The sequence below is a fragment of the Oncorhynchus gorbuscha genome, linkage group LG19, assembly GCF_021184085.1.
Source record: "Oncorhynchus gorbuscha isolate QuinsamMale2020 ecotype Even-year linkage group LG19, OgorEven_v1.0, whole genome shotgun sequence".
NCBI classification, from domain to species: domain Eukaryota; kingdom Metazoa; phylum Chordata; class Actinopteri; order Salmoniformes; family Salmonidae; genus Oncorhynchus; species Oncorhynchus gorbuscha.
Genome location: NC_060191.1, coordinates 1005323 through 1022778, shown reverse-complemented (window position 1 = coordinate 1022778; position 17456 = coordinate 1005323). Strand labels below are relative to the sequence as shown.

Below are 17456 nucleotides of genomic sequence, written 5' to 3'. Positions count from 1 at the left end.
GTCTGGTGAGAGGAGAGACATCTATAATAGTCTGGTCTGGTGAGAGGAGAGACATCTATAATAGTCTGGTCTGGTGAGAGGAGAGACATCTATAATAGTCTGGTCTGGTGAGAGGAGAGACATCTATAATAATAGTCTGAGACATCTATAATAGTCTGGTGAGAGGAGAGACATCTATAATAGTAGTCTGGTGAGAGGAGAGACATCTATAATAGTCTGGTCTGGTGAGAGGAGAGACATCTATAATAGTCTGGTCTGGTGAGAGGAGAGACATCTATAATAGTCTGGTCTGGTGAGAGGAGAGACATCTATAATAGTCTGGTCTGAGAGGAGAGACATCTATAATAGTCTGGTGAGAGGAGAGACATCTATAATAGTCTGGTCTGGTGAGAGGAGAGACATCTATAATAGTCTGGTCTGGTGAGAGGAGAGACATCTATAATAGTCTGGATGAGAGGAGAGACATCTATAATAGTCTGGTCTGGTGAGAGGAGAGACATCTATAATAGTCTGGTCTGAGAGGAGAGACATCTATAATAGTCTGGTGAGAGGAGAGACATCTATAATAGTCTGGTCTGTGAGAGGAGAGACATCTATAATAATAGTCTGGTGAGAGGAGAGACATCTATAATAGTCTGGTGAGAGGAGAGACATCTATAATAGTCTGGTCTGGTGAGAGGAGAGACATCTATAATAGTCTGGTGAGAGGAGAGACATCTATAATAGTCTGGTCTGTGAGAGGAGAGACATCTATAATATGAGAGGAGAGACATCTATAATAGTCTGGTCTGGTGAGAGGAGAGACATCTATAATAGTCTGGTGAGAGGAGAGACATCTATAATAGTCTGGTCTGGTGAGAGGAGAGACATCTATAATAGTCTGGTCTGGTGAGAGGAGAGACATCTATAATAGTCTGGTCTGATGAGAGGAGAGACATCTATAATAGTCTGGTGAGAGGAGAGACATCTGTCTGAGAGGGAGAGACATCTATAATAGTCTGGTCTATAATAGTCTGGTGAGAGGAGAGACATCTATAATAGTCTGGTGAGAGGAGAGACATCTATAATAGTCTGGTGAGAGGAGAGACATCTATAATAGTCTGGTCTGGTGAGAGGAGAGACATCTATAATAGTCTGGTCTGTGAGAGGAGAGACATCTATATAGTCTGGTAGTCTGGTGAGAGGAGAGACATCTATAATAGTCTGGGTGAGAGGAGAGACATCTATAATAGTCTGGTCTGGTGAGAGGAGAGACATCTATAATAGTCTGGTGAGAGGAGAGACATCTATAATAGTCTGGTGAGAGGAGAGACATCTATAATAGTCTGGTGAGAGGAGAGACATCTATAATAGTCTGGTCTGGTGAGAGGAGAGACATCTATAATAGTCTGGTCTGATGAGAGGAGAGACATCTATAATAGTCTGGTCTGCCCCACAAATGAGAGGAGAGACATCTATAAATTAATTGGTCTGGTGAGAGGAGAGACCTAAATCTGAGAGGAGAGACATCTATAATAGTCTGTCTGGTCAGAGAGGAAGACATCAGAAAACCAGTATAATTTACCTCTGGTCTGATGAGAGGAGAGACATCTATAATAGTCTGGTGGAGAGACATCTAACAGTGAGAGGAGAGACATCTATAATAGTCTGGTCTGTATGTAGCCTATGGAAGGAGAGACATCTATAATAGATGGTCTGGTGAGAGGAGAGACATCTATAACAGTGATGGTGGAGGACGAATTATACGACAATGGGCCTTAGGATCTCGTCTCAGGATCTCTGTGGATTCAAATTGCCATGGATAAAATGCATTTAAGTTCGTTGTCCATAGACATCTATATATAGTCCACCATGAGGTCTGTTGAGAGGAGAGACATCTATACACCATCTTGGTCTGTTGAAACCGGAGAGACATCTATAATAGCACACTTCTGGTCTGGCCATGAGAGGAGTCAGACATTTATAATAGTCTGGTCTCATTGAGAGGAGAGACATCTATAATAGTCTGTTTGTTTATTCTGGTGAGTTGTTGTATGTGTTGAACACTTTGCTTTATCTTGGCCAGGTCAGTTGTAAATGAGTACTTGTTCTCAACTAGCCTACCTGGTTAAATAAAGTGAAAAATCTCAAATAATAGTCTGAACTGAGTCAGGTCAAGACCGTGGGGGGGACATCATAGATAGTCTGAGACGGGATCTGACAGTTTCTGCAGAAATTCTTACTTTGTACAAACACATTTCATAATAGTCTGGTCTGGTGAGAGGAGAGACATCTATACGTGGTTATGTGGTCTGGTTGAGAGGAGTTGGACATTCTGCCAAATTCTCTAATAGTCAGAGGCAGCTTATGGTAGAGAAATAAAGATGACATCTATAACAGTCTGGTGGACATTCCTGCAGTCAGCATGCCAAGACATCTAAAATAGACATCTGTGACATTGTGTTGTGACACAAATAGCACATTTTAGCGTGGACTTTTATTGTCCCCAGCACAAGGTGCACATATCATGCAGTTTAATCAGTCTTCTTGATATGCCATACCTGTCAGGTGGATGGATTTTCTTGGCAAAGGAGAAATGTTCACGAAAAGGGTTGTAAACAAATTTGTGCACAAATATGAGAAGCTTTTTGTATATAGTACAATTCAGGGATCTGTCATTTCAGCTCATGAAACATGGGACCAAGACTTTCATGTTTATATTTTTTTCAGTATAGAATAGCCTGGTCTGGTGAGAAGAGGGAAGTCATAAAGCTATCACCTTGTAAACCAGTTTATCCTGTCGGTCACCAGGCCAGTCTGGACCACCCCCATCACTTCCTGTGTCTAAACTTCCCAAGCCCGGAAAAAACTAAGTCTGACCAGCACACAAATGTTGAATTTCAGAATTGGTCAAAATTAGGTTAAGGTTAGGTTAAAGGTCAAGTTTTAGATTTGGTCTAATTGGGCTGTTTGTCAGAAAAGTCCCCCTTAATCTCTTCCATCTATGAATGAGAGTCAAAATACACATGCACCTTGGTCTAATTAATGCACAGCTTTATTGGCAGATTAGACATAATGACAGTCAACATGAAACATACAGTACATATGTGTTCATTATAAAAGACATTGACTGGAAATAATATGCCAGAAATACTTCTTCATTCCATTTTGTACATTGTGTGGTTTATACACACTATTAATTCTTCTTTAGCCACTTAACCAGAGTGGGGTATAATTTCACAGAGAGGTTACTGCAGGAAGCCCTTCTGGAGGACAAACAACAGTAAAGCATTTTTATGGCACCATATTCCTATAGTGCATTCTTCTCCCAAAACTACACAGAGGATAGGGTGAGTTTGGGATGCAGGACAGTCCTAGTGGACTACCTGGGCAGCATCTCCTCCAGGTCAGCCACTCGTAGGCCACCACCGAGGGCCGAACACAGGTTCATTTCTATGGGGCTCTGAACAGACATGGTGTCCCCGTTGGTGTGGTGGAACCAGAAGTATCTACTGTCTGCAACGTGCAGGCTGGCTCCTGGAGGACAGACACAACAAAACCGTCAATGTATTAACTATGGTTGGTTGGTTGGTTTGTGTGTCTCTGAGTCCTTGAACGTACCATTATGACTGATTAAATGTGCAGTGCATACTGTATTCTAACTTCTAAAGAGACAATGAGATTCTAATCAAATCACATTCTCAAAATGATCACTGTTGACAAAGCTAAACCCAGAGTTAATTACAAACCCATTATGTTATGCTTTCCCATTTCTTTTGCAAGTGAATGTAAGTAGGAGCAGGGGGAACCAGAGCAGTATAAGTGCATCTGGTAGCAGTTATGTTTAGCTTGGCAATCAGGTTCCTGTACAGTTTCCATTTGGAAACAGCACGATGCAGTGGCCCTTCCTGACGTTGAACGAACATTCCCAAGGTGCTGCTAGGAAGAAATCTAATGTTCTGTTAAACATCTAGCCTTCTGTCTTGTATACCTGACAGAGAGACTGTTAAACATCTAGTTTTCTGTCTTGTATTCTACCTGACAGAGAGAGACTTATGTCCTGTTAAACATCTAGCTTTCTGTCTTGTATTCTACCTGACAGAGAGAGACTTATGTCCTGTTAAACATCTAGCTTTCTGTCTTGTATTCTACCTGACAGACTGAGACTTATGTCCTGTTAAACATCTAGCTTTCTGTCTTGTATTCTACCTGACAGAGAGACTTATGTCCTTTAAACATCTGTCTTGTATTTACCTCTTATGTCCTTGTTCTATTCTTGTACTACCTGACAGAGAGAGACTTATGTCCTGTTAAACATCTAGCTTTCTGTCTTGTATTCTACCTGACAGGACTGTTAAACAGTTAGCTTTCTGTCTTGTATTCTACCTGTTAAACATCTAGCTTTCTGTCTTGTATTCTACCCTGAGAGAGAGACTGTTAAACATCTAGCTTTCTGTCTTGTAAGACTTATGTCCTGTTAAACATCTAGCTTTCTGTCTTGTATTCTACCAAGCTTTCTGTCTTGTATTCTACCTGACAGAGAGACTTATGTCCTGTTAAACATCTAGCTTTCTGTCTTGAACCTGTATTCTAGTCAGACTTATGTCTGTTAAACATCTAGCTTTCTGTCTTGTATTCTACCTGACAGAGAGAGACTTATGTCCTGTTAAACATCTAGCTTTCTGTCTTGTATTCTACCTGACACGGAGATCTGTTAAACAGCTTTCTGTCTTGTATTCTACCTGATATTAAACATCTAGCTTTTGTCTTGTATTCTACCTGACAGACTGTTAAACATCAGATTTCTGTCTTGTATTCTACCTGACAGGAGAGACTTATGGTCCTGTTAAACATCTAGCTTTCTGTCTTGTATTCTACCTGTGTGGAGGGTCCTTATGTCCTGTTAAACATCTAGCTTTCTGTCTTGTATTCTACCTGACAGAAGATGTCCTTAAACATAGCTTTCTGTCTTGTTTTCTACCTGATAGAGAGACTGTTAAACATCAGCTTTCTGTCTTGTATTCTACCTGACAGAGAGACAGTCATCTAGCTTTATGTCTGTATTCTAAGACATCTAGCTTTCTGTTTTGTATTCTACCTGACAGAGAGAGACTTATGTCCTGTTAAACATCTAGCTTTCTGTCTTGTTTTCTATTGTTAAACATCTAGCTTTCTGTCTTGTATTCTACCTGATAGAGAGACTGTTAAACATCTAGCTTTCTGTCTTGTATTCTACCTGATGCAGAGACTGTTAAACATCAGCTTTCTGTCTTGTATTCTACCTGATAGAGACTGTTAAACATCTAGATTTCTGTCTTGTATTCTACCTGACAGAGAGAGACTTATGTCCTGTTAAACATCTAGCTTTCTGTCTTGTATTCTACCTGACAGAGAGAGACATGCCAATGTCCTGTTAAACATCTAGCTTTCTGTCTTGTATTCTACCTGACAGAGAGAGACTTATGTCCTGTTAAACATCTAGCTTTCTGTCTTGTATTCTACCTGATAGACTTATGTCCTGTTAAACATCTAGCTTTCTGTCTTGTATTCTACCTGATAGAGAGACTTATGTCCTGTTAAACATCTAGCTTTCTGTCTTGTATTCTACCTGATAGAGAGACTTTAAACATCTAGCTTTCTGTCTTGTATTCTACCTGATAGAGAGACTGTTAAACATCTAGCTTTATGTCTTGTATTCTACCTGATAGAGAGACTGTTAAACATCTAGCTTTCTGTCTTGTATTCTACCTGATAGAAGACTGTTAAACATCTAGCTTTCTGTCTTGTATTCTACCTGATATAGAGACTGTTAAACATCTAGCTTTCTGTCTTGTATTCTACCTGATAGAGAGACTGTTAAACTAGCTTTCTGTCTTGTATTCTACCTGACAGAGAGAGACTTATGTCCTGTTAAACATCTAGCTTTCTGTCTTGTATTCTACCTGACAGAGAGAGACTTATGTCCTGTTAAACATCTAGCTTTCTGTCTTGTATTCTACCTGACAGAGAGACTTATGTCTGTTAAACATCTAGCTTTCTGTCTTGTTTTCTACCTGATAGAGAGACTGTTAAACATCTAGCTTTCTGTCTTGTATTCTACCTGATAGAGAGACTGTTAAACATCTAGCTTTCTGTCTTGTATTCTACCTGACAGAGAGACTTATGTCCTGTTAAACATCTAGCTTTCTGTCTTGTTTTCTACCTGATAGAGAGACTGTTAAACATCTAGCTTTCTGTCTTGTATTCTACCTGATAGAGAGACTGTTAAACATCTAGCTTTCTGTCTTGTATTCTACCTGATAGAGAGACTGTTAAACATCTAGCTTTCTGTCTTGTATTCTACCTGATAGAGAGACTGTTAAACATCTAGCTTTCTGTCTTGTATTCTACCTGATAGAGACTGTTAAACATCTAGATTTCTGTCTTGTATTCTACCTGACAGAGAGAGACTTATGTCCTGTTAAACATCTAGCTTTCTGTCTTGTATTCTACCTGACAGAGAGAGACTTATGTCCTGTTAAACATCTAAATTTCTTGTATTCTACCTGCCAGAAAGACTTATTCCTGTTTCTATTGTCTTGTATTCTACCTGACAGAGAGACTTATGTCCTGTTAAACATCTAGCTTTCTGTCTTGTTTTCTACCTGATATGAGACTGTTAAACATCTAGCTTTCTGTCTTGTATTCTACCTGATAGAGTTACTGTTAAACATCTAGCTTGTATTCTACCTGATCTGTTAAACATCTAGCTTTCTGTCTTGTATTCTACCTGACAAGAGACTTACTGTTAAACATCTAGCTTTCTGTCTTGTTACCTGATAGAGACTGTTAAACATCTAGCTTTCTGTCTTGCACCATAGCTTTCTGTCTTGTATTCTACCTGATGAGAGACTGTTAAACACTAGCTTTCTGTCTTGTATTCTACCTGACAGAGAAATGTCCTGTTAAACATCTAGCTTTCTGTCTTGTATTCTACCTGACAGAGAGAGATATGTCCTGTTAAACATCTAGCTTTCTGTCTTGTATTCTACCTGATGAGACTTATGTCCTGTTAAACATCTAGTATTCTACCTGATAGACTTATGTCCTGTTAAACATCTAGCTTTCTGTCTTGTATTCTACCTGTAGAGGCTGTTAAACATCTACTTGTATTCTACCTGATAGGAGACTGTTAAACATCTAGCTTTCTTCTTGTATTCTACCTGATAGAGAGACTGTTAAACATCTAGCTTTATGTCTGAGAGAGAGTTAAACATCTAGCTTTCTGTCTTGTCCTGTTAAACATCTAGCTTTCTGTCTTGTATTCTACCCAGAGAGTTAAACATCTAGCTTTCTGTCTGTTAAACATCTAGCTTTCTGTCTTGTATTCTACCTGAGAGAGACTTATGTCCTGTTAAACATCTAGCTTTCTGTCTTGTATTCTACCTGACACAACAAAACCTGTTAAACATCTAGCTTTCTGTCTTGTAGAGACTTATGTCCTGTTAAACATCTAGCTTTCTGTCTTGTATTCTACCTGACAGAGAGACTTATGTCCTGTTAAACATCTAGCTTTCTGTCTTGTATGTCTTGTATTCTACCTGATAGAGACTGTTAAACATCTAGCTTTCTGTCTTGACCTGACAGAGAGAGACTTATGTCCTGTTAAACATCTAGCTTTCTGTCTTGTATTCTACCTGATAGAGAGACTGTTAAACATCTAGCTTTCTGTCTTGTATTCTACCTGATCAAATGACTGTTAAACATCTAGCTTTCTGTCTTGTATTCTACCTGATAGAGAGACTGTTAAACATCTAGCTTTCTGTCTTGTATTCTACCTGATAGAGACTGTTAAACATCTAGATTTCTGTCTTGTATTCTACCTGACAAGACTTATGTCCTGTTAAACATCTAGCTTTCTGTCTTGTATTCTACCTGACAGAGAGAGACTTATGTCCTGTTAAACATCTAGCTTTCTGTCTTGTATTCTACCTGATAGAGAGACTGTTAAACATCTAGCTTTCTGTCTTGTATTCTACCTGCAGAGACTGTTAAACATTAGCTTTCTGTCTTGTATTCTACCTGACAGAGAGAGACTTATGTCCTGTTAAACATCTAGCTTTCTGTCTTGTATTCTACCTGAAGAGAGACTTATGTCCTGTTAAACATCTAGCTTTCTGTCTTGTATTCTACCTGACAGAGAGACTTACTGTTAAACATCTAGCTTTCTGTCTTGTATTCTACCTGATAGAGACTGTTAAACATCTAATGTATTCTACCTGTTAAACATCTAAACATCTTCTGTCTTGTATTCTACCTGACAGAGAGAGACTTATGTCCTGTTAAACATCTAGCTTTCTGTCTTGTATTCTACCTGACAGAGAGAGACTTATGTCCTGTTAAACATCTAGCTTTCTGTCTTGTATTCTACCTGATAGAGAGACTGTTAAACATCTAGCTTTCTGTCTTGTATTCTACCTGATAGAGAGACTGTTAAACATCTAGCTTTCTGTCTTGTATTCTACCTGATAGAGACTGTTAAACATCTAGATTTCTGTCTTGTATTCTACCTGACAGAGAGAGACTTATGTCCTGTTAAACATCTAGCTTTCTTGTTTTCTTGTATAAACATCTACTGTCTTGTATTCTACCTGATAGAGAGACTGTTAAACATCTAGCTTTCTGTCTTGTATTCTACCTGATAGAGAGACTGTTAAACATCTAGCTTTTGTCTTGTATTCTACCTTAGAGACTGTTAAACATCTAGATTTCTGTCTTGTATTCTACCTGACAGAGAGAGACTTATGTCCTGTTAAACATCTAGCTTTCTGTCTTGTATTCTACCTGACAGAGAGAGACTTATGTCCTGTTAAACATCTAGCTTTCTGTCTTGTATTCTACCTGACAGAGAGAGACTTATGTCCTGTTAAACATCTAGCTTTCTGTCTTGTATTCTACCTGATAGACTTATGTCCTGTTAAACATCTAGCTTTCTGTCTTGTATTCTACCTGATAGAGAGACTTATGTCCTGTTAAACATCTAGCTTTCTGTCTTGTATTCTACCTGACAGAGAGACTGTTAAACATCTAGCTTTCTGTCTTGTATTCTACCTGATAGAGAGACTGTTAAACATCTAGCTTTATGTCTTGTATTCTACCTGATAGAGAGACTGTTAAACATCTAGCTTTCTGTCTTGTATTCTACCTGATAGAGAGACTGTTAAACATCTAGCTTTCTGTCTTGTATTCTACCTGATAGAGAGACTGTTAAACATCTAGCTTTCTGTCTTGTATTCTACCTGATAGAGAGACTGTTAAACATCTAGCTTTCTGTCTTGTATTCTACCTGACAGAGAGAGACTTATGTCCTGTTAAACATCTAGCTTTCTGTCTTGTATTCTACCTGACAGAGAGAGACTTATGTCCTGTTAAACATCTAGCTTTCTGTCTTGTATTCTACCTGACAGAGAGACTTATGTCCTGTTAAACATCTAGCTTTCTGTCTTGTTTTCTACCTGATAGAGAGACTGTTAAACATCTAGCTTTCTGTCTTGTATTCTACCTGATAGAGAGACTGTTAAACATCTAGCTTTCTGTCTTGTATTCTACCTGACAGAGAGAGACTTATGTCCTGTTAAACATCTAGCTTTCTGTCTTGTTTTCTACCTGATAGAGAGACTGTTAAACATCTAGCTTTCTGTCTTGTATTCTACCTGATAGAGAGACTGTTAAACATCTAGCTTTCTGTCTTGTATTCTACCTGATAGAGAGACTGTTAAACATCTAGCTTTCTGTCTTGTATTCTACCTGATAGAGAGACTGTTAAACATCTAGCTTTCTGTCTTGTATTCTACCTGATAGAGACTGTTAAACATCTAGATTTCTGTCTTGTATTCTACCTGACAGAGAGAGACTTATGTCCTGTTAAACATCTAGCTTTCTGTCTTGTATTCTACCTGACAGAGAGAGACTTATGTCCTGTTAAACATCTAGCTTTCTGTCTTGTATTCTACCTGACAGAGAGAGACTTATGTCCTGTTAAACATCTAGCTTTCTGTCTTGTATTCTACCTGATAGACTTATGTCCTGTTAAACATCTAGCTTTCTGTCTTGTATTCTACCTGATAGAGAGACTTATGTCCTGTTAAACATCTAGCTTTCTGTCTTGTATTCTACCTGATAGAGAGACTGTTAAACATCTAGCTTTCTGTCTTGTATTCTACCTGATAGAGAGACTGTTAAACATCTAGCTTTCTGTCTTGTATTCTACCTGATAGAGAGACTGTTAAACATCTAGCTTTCTGTCTTGTATTCTACCTGATAGAGAGACTGTTAAACATCTAGCTTTCTGTCTTGTATTCTACCTGATAGAGAGAGACTTATGTCCTGTTAAACATCTAGCTTTCTGTCTTGTATTCTACCTGACAGAGAGAGACTTATGTCCTGTTAAACATATAGCTTTCTGTCTTGTATTCTACCTGATAGAGAGACTGTTAAACATCTAGCTTTCTGTCTTGTATTCTACCTGATAGAGAGACTTATGTCCTGTTAAACATCTAGCTTTCTGTCTTGTATTCTACCTGATAGAGAGACTGTTAAACATCTAGCCTTCTGTCTTGTATTCTACCTGACAGAGAGACTGTTAAACATCTAGCTTTCTGTCTTGTTTTCTACCTGATAGAGACTGTTAAACATCTAGCTTTCTGTCTTGTATTCTACCTGACAGAGAGACTGTTAAACATCTAGCTTTCTGTCTTGTTTTCTACCTGATAGAGACTGTTAAACATCTAGCTTTCTGTCTTGTATTCTACCTGATAGAGACTGTTAAACATCTAGCTTTCTGTCTTGTATTCTACCTGACAGAGAGACTGTTAAACATCTAGCTTTCTGTCTTGTATTCTACCTGACAGAGAGACTGTTAAACATCTAGCTTTCTGTCTTGTATTCTACCTGATAGAGACTGTTAAACATCTAGCTTTCGGTCTTGTATTCTACCTGATAGAGACTGTTAAACATCTAGCTTTCTGTCTTGTATTCTACCTGATAGAGACTGTTAAACATCTAGCTTTCTGTCTTGTATTCTACCTGACAGAGAGAGACTGTTAAACATCTAGCTTTCTGTCTTGTATTCTACCTGACAGAGAGACTGTTATGTCCTTTCCCCTTTATGTTGATTTGTAAGGACAACTCAGAAGTGAAATAGAGAGACAATGCTAGGAGAGAGACTGGTGGTACTGATGTGGGAAGCAACTGGAGTCTCAACCATGTTCCCAAATCCACTGTAACAGAGAGAAAAAGCAACAACATTTTCACTCTGGAAAAATGAAGGAATGTGTGTAGTGAAAGGTCATTGGATGGAGCTGCATTACATTTAGGCTGCATTACATTTAGTGTGAATCCCAAATGGCACCCTCTGCCCTACATAGTGTAGTACCTTTGACCAGAGACCTATGTATCCTGTTCAAAAGTAGTGCACTATATGGGGAATATGGTGCCATTTGGGACTAACACAGACTTTTTGCCATTTTGTGAAATGAGAGGGAGGTGTTTGGACAGCTGGTCCGGGGATTCATTTGTTTAACCCTGTTGCTTTCTGAACCCTCACAGTGAACAGCCCCTCCCTCTTGGTTACACCATTCATCCACCCACAATAGTTACTTTTCCACTGAGAGAAGGTGATGTCATTCCTGAAACACTTCCTTTACAGTAGAAGGCTGATCTGTTATAACAAGTCTTTTTACAGGTGTGGTTACACTGTGTCTGGGTAAGGCTGAGGACAGTCAAAGACTCATCTATTAGCTGGACTGATGGAGGGAGACGTGGGCTCATCAACAATAGACTACTGTAGAGGTCTGGGCCTGTGGTCATAAAGCGTCTCAGCGTACGGTAGGAGTGCTGATCTAGAATCAGTTTTGTCTTTTCTATCATAATGAATAAGATTATATGGATGGGACGGGGAGGGACCTGATCCTAGATCAGCACATCTAGCCTACTCTGAGACACTTTATGAATTCTAAAACATCCTCTCCCAGTTCGTAATGAGCTTCATTGTTTATCTCCACCTCAGCTTTAAGGGATCCCAAAACAACTGTGTTGGATGACACCCATGTTAATGAAGTAGGTTAGAGTTAACACAGGCTGGTAGGCTGAGGCCATCTCTCTCTCTTTATTTAGTCTACAGACAAGTTTCTGCTGTCAGCAAATATCAGCACAACAAATACATTACTGGGGATGTGTTTCATAATACACTTCCTCTTCCCTGTCAGACCAAATGATCTGGTTGCCTACATACTGTAGCAACGCTAATTCTTTTTAAATCAGAGTACAGGGCATATTTCACTTCTACATTATTTGAGAAACTGATCAATTCCACAAAAATGACCACAGAGACAATGTGGAACTGAATCTTCAATTGGTCTAGAAATAATGTGCTACATCCTCTTTAAAAAGGTCAAAAGCACTTCTGCAGAAGGGGAACATGGCTTGTTAATTTGACAAAGGTCAAAGAGACACAGGTGGAACAAGAGTCAAATAGACTACGAGGAAGCCTCCCCAGCATATCTCCCAGACAGACAACAGAAGAGAGTCTACACACCTGGCTCCTACTGACAGACAACAGAAGAGAGTCTACACACCTGGCTCCTACTGACTCAGACAGACAGACAACAGAAGGTAGTCTACACACCTGGTTCCTACCGACTCCGACAGACAGACAACAGAAGGTAGTCTACACACCTGGCTCCTACTGACAGACAACAGAAGAGAGTCTACACACCTGGCTCCTACTGACTCAGACAGACAGACAACAGAAGGTAGTCTACACACCTGGCTCCTACCGACTCCGACAGACAGACAACAGAAGGTAGTCTACACACCTGGTTCCTACTGACTCCGACAGACAGACAACAGAAGGTAGTCTACACACCTGGTTCCTACTGACTCCGACAGACAGACAACAGAAGAGAGTCTACACACCTGGCTCCTACCGACTCAGACAGACAGACAACAGAAGGTAGTCTACACACCTGGCTCCTACCGACTCAGACAGACAGACAACAGAAGGTAGTCTACACACCTGGCTCCTACTGACTCAGACAGACAGACAATAGGAGGTAGTCTACACACCTGGCTCCTACCGACTCAGACAGACAGACAACAGAAGGTAGTCTACACACCTGGCTCCTACTGACTCAGACAGACTGACAATAGGAGGTAGTCTACACACCTTGGCTCCTACCGACTCAGACAGACAGACAATAGGAGGTAGTCTACACACCTGGCTCCTACTGACTCAGACAGACAGACAACAGAAGGTAGTCTACACACCTGGCTCCTACTGACTCAGACAGACAGACAACAGAAGGTAGTCTACACACCTGGAGACTCAGACAGACAGACTAGTCTACACACCTGGCTCCTACTGACTCAGACAGACAGACAACAGGAGGTAGTCTACACACCTGGCTCCTACTGACTCAGACAGACAATAGAAGGTAGTCTACACACCTGGCACGCCGGCATCCATCCACATCTCTATATCAAGTCCCTCTCCGTGTTCCTCCAGGGTGGTGGTGTTGATGGGCTTCAGTAGCTTCATCACCTCAGCCATGACAGCCCGGGCCTGGACTGAGCCTGTGAACTGCAGCCCCAGGGGGGTGAAGGTACCCTGGTCAGACTCCATCACTAGGTTAAAGTTAGAGATGTTCACCTGGGGGACAGCAGAATAGGTATACAATCGTAAATAATCATTGATTGGATTTATATTGTGCTTTTCCAATCAATGATTTGCCAATCTTAGTGTTCTCTGGCAAATGAAAAACGTCCTGATGTTTTGGTCACTTTTGAATGCTGGTGGTGCTTTCACTCTAGTGAGACAGCACCTGAGCCACTTGTGTGGGTTGTAGACTCCGTCTCTTGCTACCACTAGAGTGAAAGCACCGCCAGCATTCAAAAGTGACCAAAACATCAGCCAGGAAGCATAGGAACTGAGAAGTGGTCTGTGGTTGCCACCTGTAGAACCACTCCTTTATTGGGGGTGTCTTGCTAATTGCCTATAATTTCCACCTGTTGTCTATTCCATTTGCACAACAGCATGTGAAATTTATTGTCAATCAGTGTTGCTTCCGAAGTGGACAGTTTGATTTCACAGAAGTGTGATTGACTTGGAGTTACATTGTGTTGTTTAAGTGTTCCCTTTATTTTTTTGATCAGTGTATATAGTAAGGTGGGAAACTCCCCTCTTCAACCATAAACGTGTAGCACTGTTGGGTGATGCACGACAACCATTTTGTGCCAGATGTTTTGTGCCATTTTGTGCCCAACACACAGAGAAATACATTTGTACATTCATCTCTCCTAGCTGTTGATATATTTAGCCAGCGTTCGAGCTAAACAGTTTTACCAGGATGTGAGAGAAGTAGGGGGAAAAGACTGGACCATCACCCCCCATTCAGACACTAACGGACAACTACGCTTCTGCAAGGGAGAGAGCATAGAATGTCCCACAAAGTGGAATAGAAACATCAACTCCATGATGGTCAATGCAGATTCCTCTTTGATAAACACGACGGGAACGTTTGCTGCAAACATCTGAATGCAGGGGTAGCTGGACTGGATCTAAGACAGTGCTCTTCAAAGTCGTGGGCGCGGAAACAAACATTTAAACAACAGATTATTGTAGGGGACAATATACAAACATTTTTGAGAAAGATCATTAGGAAAATAACATTTTATTGAGTAAATGTATTTATTGGTTTATTTTCATTTTGATAAGAGATGAAAGTGTAATGAATTGAAGGTTATTTGTTGATGTAAGAATCGAAACGTACCAATTTTTAAAGTTTGGTCATAATTTTTGGGGTGGAGTCACGAGAAATTAGAGCGAAAAAAAGGGGTCCCCAGAAATTCTGGTGGAAAAAAATGGGGTCCCTGCTGAATAAGATTGAATACCACTGATGTAATGTAGTGGACATTTAGTGTTGTATACTGAAGCTTTTCGGGGGAATCTGAGGAAATCCATGGTATGTAGTTGGAACCAGTGCAGGCCAGGGAGAAGGTGGGTCTCTGGTCAGAGTCAGGATGTGAACCCTCTGTTCCCCTCTAACCTCTGGCCATTCTGATTCCGTTCACATTAGAATGCACAAAAAGCACCACGCTCCCAGAATGCTGGTATTCAGTTACAGTGTGGTCTCGACTCCATTCTGACTTAAACAATCTGTGCAGTGCCCTACATCCCAGTGGCTCTCCTACAGTAGATCTGACAACAGTTTACATTTCTGTGTACCGCTCTGAATGAAGCCAGTACCTACCACATGTTGACTGGCAAAGAACAAGCTGATGTAGATGAAAAGCCATCAGCTATTGATAATAAAACACTATTACCGGTACGCACTCAATCTGAAGGAGACTGGGGTCAACGATTCAAAATGTAAGAACGACCACATAGTAGTTGTGCTGTTTCAATGGTTTGTATGACATTGTCTACCCAGTGGACCCCTATGTGTGTGTGTGTGTGTGTGTAAGAATCTAAAGCTGTGAGAACAGAAGTCTTAAATCTAGCCAAAAAAGGAGCTTATAGGACATTTCTAGTCAACTCTGACCCTACGAGTTCCGCAGCCTGCTCATTTGGTCTAAATCAGTCACTGATTAGAGGGGAACAATGAAACAAAGCAGTGGAACGGACTTCCAGGTCCAGAGTTGAGTTTGAGGGCTATAGGATGTACTGTATGACAGGAGGATAATGGTGAGGGTGTACAAGTTAAATGGACAGGAAAAAGCCAACAAGATGCACCATGGTAGAATGGTACCTTGTGAAGCTGGAAGTACTGTTGCGCTCCAACCCCTCCCTGCTCCTCTGCAGACCACAGCACTGTCCGGAGGGTTCTTCTGGGTCGCAGACCTGGACACGCAATCACAATTCATACATGGGCCACAACCATTTCAACAAAGCAGCAATACAGAAAGAGCTTTACAACAAATGGATTCCCTTTTCCTCACCAACCCTTGGGCTGTTTAATATTCCACATATTCAGCAGAACATTCCTATTCACCAGACTCTAGTCAATATTTCCTACATTCACTGCAATGATGAGCCCCATTCACAGAGAGGACTTCCAGAGACAACTTATCTGATTTGGGTTTCAGCCTGTGTGTTATTCTAGAAGTGACCCCCCCCCCCAGGCTACTACTTTATGTGGGCTACAAAGGACAGCAGGCCACTCCCTTCCCATAGAGGTTCTCTAATATAACTCTGTAGCCTACACCCTCATCTGACATCAGTGCTATGTCTAGAGTTGCGTCCCAGATGGCAACCTATTCTCTATGTAGTGCACTACTGTTGTGCCCTGGTGAACAGTACTGCACTATATAGGGAATAGTGTGCCATTTGGGACGTAGATGAACAAAGCCCAAGGGACCAATTATTGTTCCGTGGCTTCATCTTGACTAAAGGTTTCATTGATGATAGGTCCTCTTCTTTAATAGTGGGCAAAGCTGAGCATATTCCAGCCAAGTACTTTACTATGCATCCAACCAGCCGCAAGAATGAACAATAAAGCAGCGACTGGTTATTATTGTCCAGACATTAAAATGTCTTCACATATTCAACTTTCCATTGCAACATTAGTGGAAAAAGGAAATATTCTCTCAAGTCAACGTTAAGGCTTTCAGTCAGAGAGCACAAACAGCTCGGTGGTCTACTTTACGTGTCTAATTACACTTCATGTGGAAAAAGTCATACTTTATTAACTGAACAATGACCAGAAAAAAATGAAGAAGTAAGCCATGCTAATTGCTATATGAGTCAGCAAACAGCAGTTTAAATGCATTTTCAAGTGTACGTCACCAAGAGTGCTGATCTAGGACCAGGTCTCTCCTGTCCATGTTATCTTATTCATAGTGATGTAAAAGGCTAAACTGATTGATCGTAATTCAGCACTCCTACTCTGAGACGCTTGGCCCCTGATATAAGGCCCCTGATCACAAAACAGCTTCAAAAGATGCCAATAGACTCAATACAAAACACACATCTTTTTTTGAGGCTCATGTCAATAAGAGCTTCAGAGATAGTGGATTATGTTCCAGATACATAGTCTAGATCCTAAATGGCACCCTGTTTCCTATACAAATGCCTACCTGGTTAAATAAAGGTGAAATAAATAAAAATAGTGGACTGCTTTTGACTAGGGGCCCTGATCAAACGTAGTTCAGTATAAGTAGGGAACAGTAGGACCTCCCAGGTTCTGGTTCTTACCCAGGTCTTTAAGCAGAGACTCCCAGGTTCTGACCCAGATCTTTAGACAGAGACAGGGACTCCCAGGTTCTGACCTAGTCCTAAGCAGAGAAAGGGCCTCCCAGGTTCTTACCCAGGTCTTTAAGCAGCGACAAGGCCTCCCAGTTTCTCGTTCTGACCCAGGTCTTTAAGCAGAGAACGGGTCTCCCAGGTTCTTACCCAGGTCTTTAAGCAGAGACAAGGCCTCCCAGTTTCTGGTTCTGACCCA

The 17456-nt window shown here is 40.7% G+C and overlaps 1 protein-coding gene across 2 annotated transcripts in view; it reads right to left on the bottom strand.

The window, feature by feature from the left end:
* Positions 1 to 3361: 3361 nt before the first annotated feature.
* The window catches only part of LOC124006283 (carboxypeptidase Q-like), a 54362-nt gene continuing 40267 nt past the window's right edge, over positions 3362 to 17456 (bottom strand). For both annotated transcript variants that reach the window (XM_046316204.1, XM_046316205.1), the window contains exons 6-8: positions 15765 to 15856; positions 13465 to 13666; positions 3362 to 3516 (exon numbers count right to left, since the gene is read on the bottom strand). In XM_046316204.1, coding sequence (XP_046172160.1) covers positions 3362 to 3516; positions 13465 to 13666; positions 15765 to 15856 — 449 coding nt within the window. The remainder of the gene's footprint in view (positions 3517 to 13464; positions 13667 to 15764; positions 15857 to 17456) is intronic.